The sequence below is a fragment of the Capra hircus genome, chromosome 5 (genome assembly GCF_001704415.2).
Source record: "Capra hircus breed San Clemente chromosome 5, ASM170441v1, whole genome shotgun sequence".
Lineage (NCBI taxonomy): Eukaryota > Metazoa > Chordata > Mammalia > Artiodactyla > Bovidae > Capra > Capra hircus.
Window position 1 is genome coordinate 65,346,972 of NC_030812.1, and position 12,582 is coordinate 65,359,553.

Here is a 12,582-nt window from a genome sequence, read left to right on the forward strand (position 1 = left end):
TGTTTAACCGCCTCACCCATAATTGCCGAAATTTAGAAGAAGCCAAAATATCCTTCAATAGATTGAGCAAAATGGATAAACGAGATGCAGTACATCTATTCAGTGATTACCAAAAAAAGAGCCATCAAGTCACAAAAAGGCATGAAGGGAACCTGCCAAATGAAACAAACAAACAAACAAAACAGTCTAAAAGGATATAGAGACATCCCTGGTGGTCCAGTGGTTAAGATTCTGCCTTGCAATGCAAAGGACACAGGTTCAGTTCCTGGCTGGGGAACTAAGATCCCACATGTTTCAGAGCAACTAAGGCCTCATGCCATAACTAGAGAGTCTGCAACAAAAGATCCCACATAACGTAACTAAGACCTAATAAAGACCCAACAAGGCCAAATAAATAAATATTTTTTAAAAGAATATATAGTCTGTGGTTCCATATTCATACAGCATAACATTCCGGAAAAGTCAAAATCATGGAGAAAGACCCAACAAGGCCAAATAAATAAATATTTTTTAAAAGAATATATAGTCTGTGGTTCCATATTCATACAGCATAACATTCCGGAAAAGTCAAAATCATGGAGACAGTAAAAAGATAGGTGGTTACCAGGGAGAAAGGGGAAGGAGGGAGGGATGAGCAGGTGGAGCGCAGTGCATTTTGAGAGCACTGAAACCATTCTGTATGACATGAAATAGCAAACACCTGACATTATGCATTTGTCAAAATCAACAGAACTATACAATGCAAAGCATTATCCCTAATGGAAACTCTGGTCTTTAATTAATAGTCACCTATTAGCATGGCTCATCAGTTCAACCACCACCACATACTATCATTTTTCCAGCTGGGCACTGTTTTAAGCACTGACTATGCAAGATCTCATTTAATCCTCACAGAAGTCCTGTGAAAAATAGAGGTCAGGGCTGTTAAAGAGACTTGTCAAGGGTCTCAAAGCCAATAAGTGGAAAAAGTAGGGCGTGAACTGAAGCCTCTCCAAGGCCAAGCCCATGAAATTCCTACACTCTATTGCCCTAACTCCTCTCCAGGGCAATATTTCGTAATAAGGAAGAACAAATATGACTCCATATTAGATGTTTCTTTTATTTTAACCTTTGTGCTCTGCTGCCAGTGGTTAGTCACACTGGCTCTCCACCTTTTGTAAAAGAATGTTGCCTAGAACTTAAAATATACAGGATAGCCCATTCTCAGGGCTCTGGTCTTTATACATATGTGGGTAAAAAGCTGCAAAACAGAAAATAGCATTTGTTTTGTTGCAGATTCACAGGAACATCATGACCTGACCTACAGGGACACTGTAAGAACAAAGGATTCCTGCACCAAGAAGTTTGCAATAGACAACTAACTTCTCTTTTTAACATAAAAATATAATTCAGGCTATTTTTAGAAAATTGCCCAAATGCTGACTGGGGTAAGATGGTTCTTTGAGACATCAGTCTGCCATCTTCTCAGTCTGCTGGCTTTCTGAATAAAGTCACTATTGCTTGTCCCCAACAACTTGTCTCCTGATTTACTAGTCCATCGTGTGACAGAGCAGAACCAGTTTGGATTTGGTAGCAATTTCAGTAAGTAAACAAGCGGGCAGAGCAAGTCTTGACAATTGCTCTGTTTAGTAACTCATGCACAAATAATTGCTGAGAGCTATGTATCTCTAAGGATATTAATGTAGGTAAGAGACTCTTCCTGCCTACAAGGAGCTTGTAATCTAGTGGAAGAGACAATGAAAGTCCTAAGAACAAGGAACCAAAGAGCTCCAGCTCATGAGAAGCACACGGGGAGAGACCATGAGACGCAACAGAGATTACTAAAGAATTTGTCCTGACATTCTATTTAAACTGAAAGCACCCTGGACACCCTAATCATCCTACCTCTAGAGACTGGGAAATTTTGAGAGCATAAAAATCCACCAATGGAAAATGTATAAAAATTGCAATAGGAGGCAACTAAAGACAACTAATATAAGAAACGGCTATCTTGAGGAAGGGGAAAAGGAACAGCTATTAAATGTCTAACTATGACAGCCACTATTCTGCATCCCTAAACTACATCCTCTCACCAAATCCTGGTCTTTCATGGTAGAGATTACCTTTGAAATTGTTTTTTTTTTCAAGATTTCTTGATGTGGTTGCACAGAGTCAGAAACAACTGAAGCAACCTAGCACCAGCACAATTTTTAAAATCTTTATTGAATTTGTTTCAATATGGTTTCCGTTTTATGTTTTGGTTTCTTGGCCACAAGGCATGTGAGATCCCCGCTTCCCAACCAAGAATGGAACTGGTACCCCCTACTTTGGAAGGCAATGTCCTAACCACTGGGATCCCAGGTAAGTCCTTCTTTGCCGTCATTTTATGAGAATATAGAGTTGTTTACCTTGTGAAATTCCTGTCTCTCACCTGTGTCTTTCTTCTTCTCCCGGGAAAGCTCGTGCACGGTGGCACCAATGTCATGTCTCAAGATCTTGATGATGTTTGCCAGGGCAGGCACGCTGCGTTGATCCAGATTGGTGAAAAATTCATACTCGTCTTTCCTTAAACGTGAAGGTCTTGATTCAATGTGGGTCAGGTTTATATCATTCTCCTAGAAAAGAGAAGTTAAGGGAGTATGAAGGGGACAGTAACTGGAATTGACACAGACCATATGTGCAAAACCAGAGCAAACACAATGAAATGTGGAGAAGTGAGGAGAAGAGTTCTTTTTTTTTCTTTCTTCCTTTTTTTTTTTGTCCAATATAAGAGTAGAAGAAAGCCTTTAACGCAGCAAAATTGTTTACTTTTTCTTCTGCAAAACCAAATAACAAATCAAATGCTGGGGAAATAGTTCAAATGTCACAGAATTTAATCACATGGAAATCTGCTCAAGGCCTAGAATTGCAAACATAAGATTTCAGTTTGGTACACAGAAGCAATGCTGTTCTGCTTGGATAGAGTCCACAAGAGTCAGGCTTATTGGGTTTAAATCAAAGTTCTTAACTATATCAGCTATGAGACCTTAGAAAATGTACTTTTATATTTCTAACCGTCAGTTTCTCCATCTGTAATTTTGTGGGTATTTGTGGTGCTGAGTCACTCGGTCATGTCCGACTCTTTGCCACCCCATGGACTGCAGCCTGCCAGGCTTCTATGTCCATGGGATTCTCCAGGCAAGAATACTGGAGTGGGTTGCCATGCCCTTCTCCAGGTATTCATGGTACCTGGTTCATAAATTTGTAGGAAACACTGAATGAGATGATACACACAGACTGCCAGGTACCTAATACATGCTCAGTTAAAATTATCCAGTATAAATACTACTTATATTTTTATATAATTACTTTTCATTCCAGTTATGCCACAAATGTATATGCAGCACCTTCCAGGTGCTGGTCACTTTCTAGGTGGCTGGGATACAGTAGTGAACAAAACAAAGATATTTTCCTTTAATAGAGTTTCCATCCAAGTTTTGAAGATACAAACAACAAACAAAAAAGATAACTGATTTATGTATTATAATGATGAAGGCTAGGGAGAAATACAAAGCAGAGCAGGGGGAAGGGAACAGGCAGTCTTGGAGTGCAACAGGGCAGTTTGCAGTATTTAATGGAATGGACACGTGAAGTCTCACTGAGAAGGGAAGACTCATGTGCATTAAATGCCACAAAGTAATAATCACTTCATACAGCTTCTCAACTTCAATGTCTCTAGCTGGTGATACTTTAGCCCTCATGGTGTTCATCAGTAAAAAGAGTCACTTACTTAAACTGGCCCTCAAATTTCAATGTGTGGTTTTCATTATTACTTATTCAAAACTCTGGTATCATTGACAGTACTGTTTTTTGTGAGGAAAATCAAGGAGTATCCTCTTTATTAATTTTTCTTTAAAAGAGGGTTTCTTCAAACATAAAAATGGACAACATGTACCCAGGAAAAGAAATGCTTAACTTGAATAATTCTATAATTGCAAAGAAATGAAATTCATCAATGTTAGAGTTCAAGAAGTGTATCTTTTTCCTTGATGGTTAGTGGCATATGGTTGAAGAGCACATGGATAATTACAGTAATGATACTTAAATACAGTAATGATATTCAAATAATATCACTTTACAGTTTCAAATTATTTTCTGTGACCTTCTCAAGAATCCTTTGTAGAGGTTAAGGAAGATGTGAAAAATGAAATCAGAGACAAAGATGCTTTGCTAAAAGGGGCCAGAGAGGAAGCTGCTGTGTAACACAGAAAGCTCAGCTCGGTGCTCTCTGATGACGTAGATGGCTGGGATGGGGGATGCCAGGTAACAGAGAGGTCCAAAAGGTAGGGGATATATGTATACATATAGCTGCGTCACTGCACTGTACAGCAGAAACTAATACAACATTGTAAAGCAATTAGTGTTGTTTAGTTGCTAAGTCAGAGAAGGCAACGGCACCCCACTCCAGCACTCTTGCCTGGAAAATCCCATGGATGGAGGAGCCCGGTAGGCTGCGGTCCATGGGGTTGCGAAGAGTTGGCACTACTGAGCAACTTCACTTTCACTTTTAACTTTCATGCATTGGAGAAGGAAATGGCAACCCACTCCAATGTTCTTGCCTGGAGAATCCCAGGGACGGGGGTGCCTGGTGGGCTGCCGTCTATGGGGTCTCACAGAATCAGACACGACTGAAGCAACTTAGCAGCAGCAGCAGCAGCAGTCGCTAAGTCATGTCCAACTCTTTTGCAGCCCCATGGACTATAGCCCGCCAGGCTCCTCTGTCCATGAGATTCTCCAGGTAAGAATACGCGATTGGGTTGCAATTTCCTTCTCCAGGAGATCTTCCCAACCCAGGGATGGAACCCGGGTCTCTTGCATTGTAGGCAAGATTCTTACCATCTGAGCCACCAGGGAAGCCACTTGGGAAGCCCAAAGCAATTACACACCTATTTAAAAAAAAAAAAGTGGCTAGAGAGAGAACCTCACTTTCTCTAACCTCAGACATTGGTCTTTTAACCACACAACCTGTCCTGCCAGGGATATGATGAGCATCCCACAAATACCAGGTCTCATCATTCTTATTACTATTATGCCAAGCCCCTTAAAGTGAAAAAACTATGGGAGGAAACACAATAAGAAGCAATCCTACACAGGCACTGCCTCCTGCTCCTTCTTCCCCATAATTCTCAGGGGTACATGATGCAGCCATTATATGTGGGCACCAACTGCAGAAGAACACAGCCCTGACCAGGTAACCCAGTGTGGGGACTCCTGACCAGAGAGAGAAGACCACGTGGAGGAAGGAAGACCAGACAGATAGCAGTTGCTCTAAAGCTTTCTTTGCAAACAGAGGTGACTTCCTAATGAAAGCAAAGAGCAATGTCATCCTTCTTGGCTCTGGATGAAAGCAAACGGTTAAGCTCCACCTATTGACCTAAGCTGAAACTTTAAATAAAGTTTAAAGTAACTTTAAACTTTAACCAATTCCTGCCTTGTTAAGAGCAGAGGAAAAACAGCAAAGCCACGAAATAGGAGTGGATGCACCTTGGGCATGTTTATTTGTGGGACAGCAAGGGAGGGCGGGTGGTATAGGAGGTGGGAAGGGATGTAGAGCGACAAAAAATTTTTAAAGTCTAGAGGGCAGAAACTACGCTGATTGAGTTTCGCCACTTCTATCCCACCCCTCCTAACAACACCACTTCCCAGGGAGAAGCCTCTGACCTTGGAAATAGCCAGAAGACAATGTATACTGTATGTACACTACCATGAGTAAAACAGATAGCTGGTAGAAAGCTGCTATATAGCACAAAGAGCTCAGCTCAGTGCTCTGTGATGACCGAGAGGGGTGGGATGGAAGGGAGGGAAGGAGAGAGGGAACCTCAAGAGGAAGGGAATATACATATACGTTCAGCTGATTCACTTCATTGTACAGCAGAAACAAACACGCTGCAAAGAAATTTTGCTCCAATTTAAAAAAAATAAAACCAATGTATGCCCCATGACTCAGTTTTTATAACTCTAGAGACCTAACTTATGGGAGGACTTTTTACCAAAATTTGTAAGCTGACCACATAATAGTGGAATATTAGATGGACTGTAGTGTACAATCATTCACGGGAGATCCTGCAACCATTAAAAAGAAACTAACAACAACATGCGTAAAACAAAGTGCTAGTAGGCACTCCCACAGTGATGATCTCCAGTGATGAGTTTTTAGCAAATTCCAGGAGTCAGTGAAGAAAGGGAAGTCTCATGTGTTGCAGCCCGTGAGGTCACAAAGAGTCGGACATGACTTAGCAACTGAACAACTCCAGTGATGGGCCTCAGCGTGTTTTTTGTCTCTATTTTCTTTTTGATCACAGTTCAACTTTTCGAAAAACAATATTTATTACTAAAATTTAACTTTCTCTTTTAAATGACAGGCCTTTGGGAAACTACTTATGATAGATATAGGTATGTGATAGATAATTAAAATATGTTTTAAAACTTCTGTCCAACACAAGGAAAACAGGCTAGAATGAAAGGTATCATGATGTTATGACAAGATTATGTATAACTTCCATTTATTTGCCAAAAGTTTCATACTATTACCCATGCAACAAAAATTAAAATATATCTTTTTAATATAAATTTATTTATTTGACTGGAGGCTAATTACTTTACAACATTGTATTGGTTTTGCCATACATTGACATGAATCCGCCATGGGTGTACACGTGTTCCCCATCCTGAACCCCCCTCCCACCTCCCTCCCCATACCATCTCTCTGGGTCATCCCAGTGCACCAGCCCCGAGCATCCTGTCTCATGCATTGAACCTGGACTTGCAATTCATTTCACATATGATAATATACATGTTTCAATGCCATTCTCCCAAATCATCCCACTCTTACCCTCTCCCACAGAGTCCAGAAGACTATTCTATACATTTGTGTCTCTTTTGCTGTCTTGCATACAGGGTTATCATTACCATCTTTCTAAATTCCATATATATGCATTAGTATACTGTATTAGTGTTTTTCTTTCTGGCTTACTTCACTCTGTATAATAGGCTCCAGTTTCATTCACATATCTTTTTAATGTGAGTGAAATTTCTGGCTAAGATCACCCAGCTAAATTCTTCAGATGAATTCTTTCCCATTTGAATCAATTAACTCTCTAGCTTAGCATGCAATTTCCTTAGTGGTGTTTCTCTGGTTTAATAGTGTGGATCCTTAGATACCAATAATTTTGGTTGCTAAGAAATACTTTAGAAATATATCTCCAAATATAAATATGATCATAGTTACCTTTTTTTCTTAAAATATAAATTTATTTATTTTAATTGGAGATTACTTTACAATATTGTATTGGTTTTGCCATACACCAAAAGAAATGAATTTTTATTATTATTTATTTATTTGGCCATGCCACTTGACATGTGGAATCATAGTTCCCCAACAGGGATTGAATCTATATCCCCTGCAGTGGAAGCACAGAGTCTTAACCACCGGAGAGCCAGGGAAGTCCCTGAATTTGTATTTTCAAACGAGGACTCTATGCAAGTTAAAAATTGACCCATGCACACTCATCACATCTTTATGGACATTTTGGCAGAGGCAGGAAAAGTTAGAGTTCAACACTAAAAAGACAATTTCACAATTTGCCCAGTAGTTAATTTCTGCATACAAGAAGGCAGAGTAAGAACCTGATGACTCAGGACTCTTGAACAGAGTGTGGGGACCAGAAAAAAGCAAAGTGAAATGAATGGTCTGTTTTAACAAGGATTGATCAGAAACCCTTTTGTGCTCCCATCCATGAGGAAAATCTTCCTAAAGGGGGATTTGCCACAAGTAGATGAAACACAGAATGAATATGATGAACTGTGAAAAATGGATTCGTGCTTCTGGACCTTTTCTTAAACTCAAGCTCCTTCCTCTCCTCTTCCATTTCATTCCTCAAGGAAAGAAGAATGATAACGCAAAAAGTGTGGGCTTTGGGACTAATCTGGGTTCAAATTCTGTTCTGTACTCACTACCGTTGGATACATTAGTTAGCCATTATGAACTTTTATTTTCCATGTTTAATATAAAAATCATATTATCTGGCAGCTTAATGAGCATTAACAAGAGAGAAAGCACCTAGCCCCACTGTGGCTTCAATCACAGTTACTCAGTAAGAAGTCAGTATGCCCTAACTTTCTCAACCTGGCACAGATATATATTCTCCTGGAAACTGAAACACATTAAGTTGACGAGTCACTTCCCCTTTAATATTTGCTGTACTTTAAGCTTTTCTTAGATTTTCCCCTGAAAGTACGTTTCTAAAAGGAGAGCATATTTTCAGATGAGACTAGACTGGAAAAGGGGAGCTTCTTGAATTCTTGGACTCCCTACATGCTGTTGCCTTGGCATAAGCTCAAATGAAGTTATGTCCTTGTCTGTTTCAGAGCTTTCTGGGGTGGGAGGCAACATCAAAGACAGTCACAGCTGATGGTCCACGTCATTGGGCTCAGGTAAACAGACAGGAGCCTTTCATAACTCATTCAATCTAACACCTTCCTGGTGCCAAACACTGCCCTAAGCACTGGGCTATAAGAGCAGACAAAGCAGGAAAAATCCCTGCCCTCCTGGAGCTTACATTCGGGAAGGAAGACACAAATAATAACTATGATAAATAAGTAAAATATACAGTCTTCAGATGGAACATACAAAAATAAGCAGGGAAGAGGGGCAGACTATTCCAGAGGTTCAATCGAGGTGCCATTTTAAACAATGGGGTCATGAAATCGTCAAACAATGAACAGGTGACATGTAAGCCTAGACCTAAAATCAGTGAGGAAGCAAGTCATAAGGGAACAGCAAGTGGAAGGGTCCTGGGGTCAGCCATTTCACAGTATGACTGAAGACCATCAGTGAGGCCAGAATGAGCAGGGGGCAGGGCCAATGGGACACGAGGCAGAGAAGTAGCCAAAAATAACCTATCGGCCATTATCTGCACTTTGGTTTTCCCTTGGAGTGATATAAAGAAGCTATGTATAAAATAGATAAACAACAAGGACCTACCGAAAGCAAAGGGAACTCTACTCAATATTCTGTGATAACCTATAAAGGTAAAGTATCTGAAAAAGGCTTCCCTGCCAGCTCAGTTAGTAAAGAATCTGCCTGCAATGCAGGAGACCCTGGTTCAATTCCTGGGTCAGGAAGATCCACTGGAGAAGGGATAGGCCGCCCACCCCAACGATCTTGGGCTTCCCTTGTGGCTCAGCTGCTAAAGAAGCTGCCTGCAATGTGGGAGACCTGGGTTTGATCCCTGGATGGAGAAGATCCCCTGGAGAAGGGAAAGGCTACCCACTCCAGTATTCTGGCCTAGACAATGGAGTCGCAAAGAGTCAGACATGACCGAGACTTTCAGTTTCATCTGAAAAAAGAATGAATATATGTATATGTGTAACTTAAACCCTTTGCTGTACACCTGAAACTAACACAACATTGTAAATCAACTATATTCCAATAAAATAAGCTATGAGAGGTAGTAGGGCAGAGGGAGAGAGAGATTTTGACTCATGTTTTCAATGAAGCACTCTGGCAGGTATTTTAAGAATAGACTGGGGACTTCCTGGCGATCCAGTGGTTAGGACTCTGCACTTCCACTGCAGAGGGCATAGGTTCGATCCCTGGTTGGAGAACTGAGATCCCACAAACTTTGGGGCACCAAAAAAAAAGAAAAGAAAGAAAGACTGCAATGGGACAAAGGCAGAAACTGTCTGGGGATGGCCACAACATCTGGGGTGAGAAATAACAGTTAGAAAAATAGAGAAGTCTCACAGAGGTACAGGCAGGGCTTCTTGTGTATTTTACTGATCTCCTCTTGTGAGAGGTCCAGTAACAGCCCCAGTTGACTAAGAGCCTAAAAATTAAACCCACTGGGCTAAATAGGAAACCAAAAACATTCAAGAAAGCAGAAGCAGCACAATTAAAGTCCAGAGGGAGCTCAAGATTCTCCCCACTCCACGCTAGAGGCGCATTCTCAGGCAGGTTCACGCTAACTTTCGGGATTCACCCCCTGAACCATCTTTTAGGGTCCCACTCTCGCCTCCCCTGGGAGTGTCTCTGTTATCAGCTCCTGGTCTTCCCCTCCCTTGGTCTTGTTCCTCTTTGTTGGGTAATTTCTTCCCCATCTTCCCCTCCATGTGGTTGGAACTGTGTCCAATTCAGAGGGAACCCCTTTCCTGGGGAAGAACCGGGCTAGCAGCTTAATCCAGGCTCTTTTCAAGGCTTTACAGGAAAGAGCTGTCCTATCCCAGGTTCCTCTTTCTACCCCTCTTTTTTTGGCACCAAAGAGATAAAATCAAAATGGCCCAGTGGCCTGTTTCAGTCCAAGCTATCCATGAGCAATCACAACCCATGTGCCATCAATGGACCATAGCACTCTGTCTACATTCTCACAACCTGGGACTGAACTTTATGATGAAAGTTTAGAAAGTCAGCTCCATGCTACTATTTCTCAGATATGCCTGGTTTTGAACAGGTGAACAGCTGAAAACAGTGCCAGTTTTCCATTTGAGGTTCCTCTATTCAATAACTGGATCATCAAACCTACACAAAATGTTTGAGGCAGAACCATCTGCATGGACACACAACAGAAGCAAGCTAAAGGTCCACCAATAAGAAATAAAGTATAGGCACACAATGGAAAATAGGGCGGGAAAAAAACTGAACGAGCAAAAATAGATGCACAAATCTCAAAAACAATGTCCCCCATCTTCTCCCCAAAAAGAAAACTGCAGACGGACTATTACAATATGATTCCAATCTTATAAAGATTAAAAGCTTACAGGGTAAACAACAAGGTCCTGTATAGCACAAGGAGTTATATATAATATCTTATGATAAACCATAACGGAAAAGAATATGGAGTCTATATACGTAAAGTATATATGTTCATATACAAATGAACTGCTTTGCTGTATACCAGAAATTAATACAGCATTGTAAATCAACTTTACTTCAAAAAAGCAAAACTTTCAAGACCATGCCATATATCCTAATGGATATCTTTATATAACAAAGCCTAAAAAGATGCTTGGGAATAATATGTATCAAATTCAGATTAATAGCTACTTCTGAGGAGGGAGGTACATGGGGAAGGGGTACCCAGGAATTTAAGTCATTCCTGTAATGATTTACTGCTTAAACAGGAAGTGAGTTACATGGGCATTCTTTATATCATTATCTATATTTGGGGTTTAAATAAGATGAAAAAGTCATCTGGGTTGTAAGAACTTTTCCCCAGTGAAACACAACGCTCTTCTTATTTTGATTAAAGATGGAATGTTCCCTGTAAACATGTTACTGCCACAACTGCTCTGGATCAAGGCCAAAAGGATACAAGGAACCCTCGTGATTCAGTTTTGATGCTGTCCTGCTCACCAGACCTAGGAGTCACAGGCAGGACCTAAAGTCCAAACTTGAGAGTAGTAAACATCTTACTATCTGCCAAACGTCTCCTCTGCAACCCCGCCTCTGTTCCCAGAACACTGAGGTTGGTGGATGGTAAAGGATTCAAGGATTCCGTGACCTGCCCATGTGTTTATTCTCTCCCCTCAAGTCATTTGTCTCTTCATTCTGGAATTTACTCCCCCATTTTCCTCACTAGTCAGTCCTTTAGGTTTCAGCACAAAACATTATGTCTGCAAGAAACTTCTTAACAAATTTTTCCCCAGCCTGGATTAAGAATGCTCATGGAAGCCTGAGCTTCTCCACATTCTGCAGATGCAGTGAATGACTGCTTCACTCATCTCAGTCTCCTCAGCACCTATATACGGTCTGATAACAGCTGATACTCACAGAAGGTTAATGGAATGCATGAATGAGACAGTATGAGCTCGTTGAGCATCTTATGAGGGTGGGATGTGGGTCATCTGGGCAGAGAGGGAACACAGAAAGTGACTGAAAAATACAGACTGTACTTGTAAACATTTAGACTATAAACATAAATACAGATTTGTTTTCAAATCTACTGTGAAAATGGAGGGTGAACTTGGAAGCATTTTTTAGCTCTAAGTGTCTGACCCTGGGCAGCTTGCTTAGTCTGAACGTGTGTGTCTCCGTCAGTTAAATGATGATAACTGACCACACTTATCATGTACTTCAGAGCTCTGTATATGCGCCTGATGGCTTATTCCTGTCCTTAGGGAATTCGAGGTAAAATGATTAGTGGAGTTCTGGCGCAGGAAGGGAGACCTTTTCTCTGCAACTTCGCCCAGGAGTTTGATTCTAATTTTATAGCCCATTACTAAGCCACTTGCAATAAAGACACTCAGGAGACTATTTTTCTAAGTAGGTGCAGGACATGAGCGAGTAGAAGCTAAAAATAAAGAGAACTTTGGAAAATGCAGGGAACTGAAAGATCAATGTACTGAGGACAGTGGGATTTTGGGGGGTTAGCAGACAGAGGTTTGAGTATGTTCCTAATTGTTTGGCCTTAATTCACAAAACCGTCTGCCTCACTGCCCCCATCACCACAAAACCAAGGCATGTAAACACCATACCTCTGTATCTCCAATGCAAATATCAAGTCTATTCATCTTTTTTTAAGTTAATGAATCTTTATTTATTTTGTATTATTATTATTTTTTAAATTG

At 40.8% G+C, this 12,582-nt stretch overlaps 1 protein-coding gene across 1 annotated transcript in view; it reads right to left on the reverse strand.

Annotated features, from left to right (window-relative positions):
* The window catches only part of PAH (phenylalanine hydroxylase), an 85,225-nt gene that overhangs the window by 60,389 nt on the left and 12,254 nt on the right, over positions 1 to 12,582 (reverse strand). Inside the window, exon 3 of the mRNA XM_005680540.2 lies at positions 2,411 to 2,594. Within this exon, the coding sequence (XP_005680597.1) occupies positions 2,411 to 2,594 (184 nt within the window). The remainder of the gene's footprint in view (positions 1 to 2,410; positions 2,595 to 12,582) is intronic.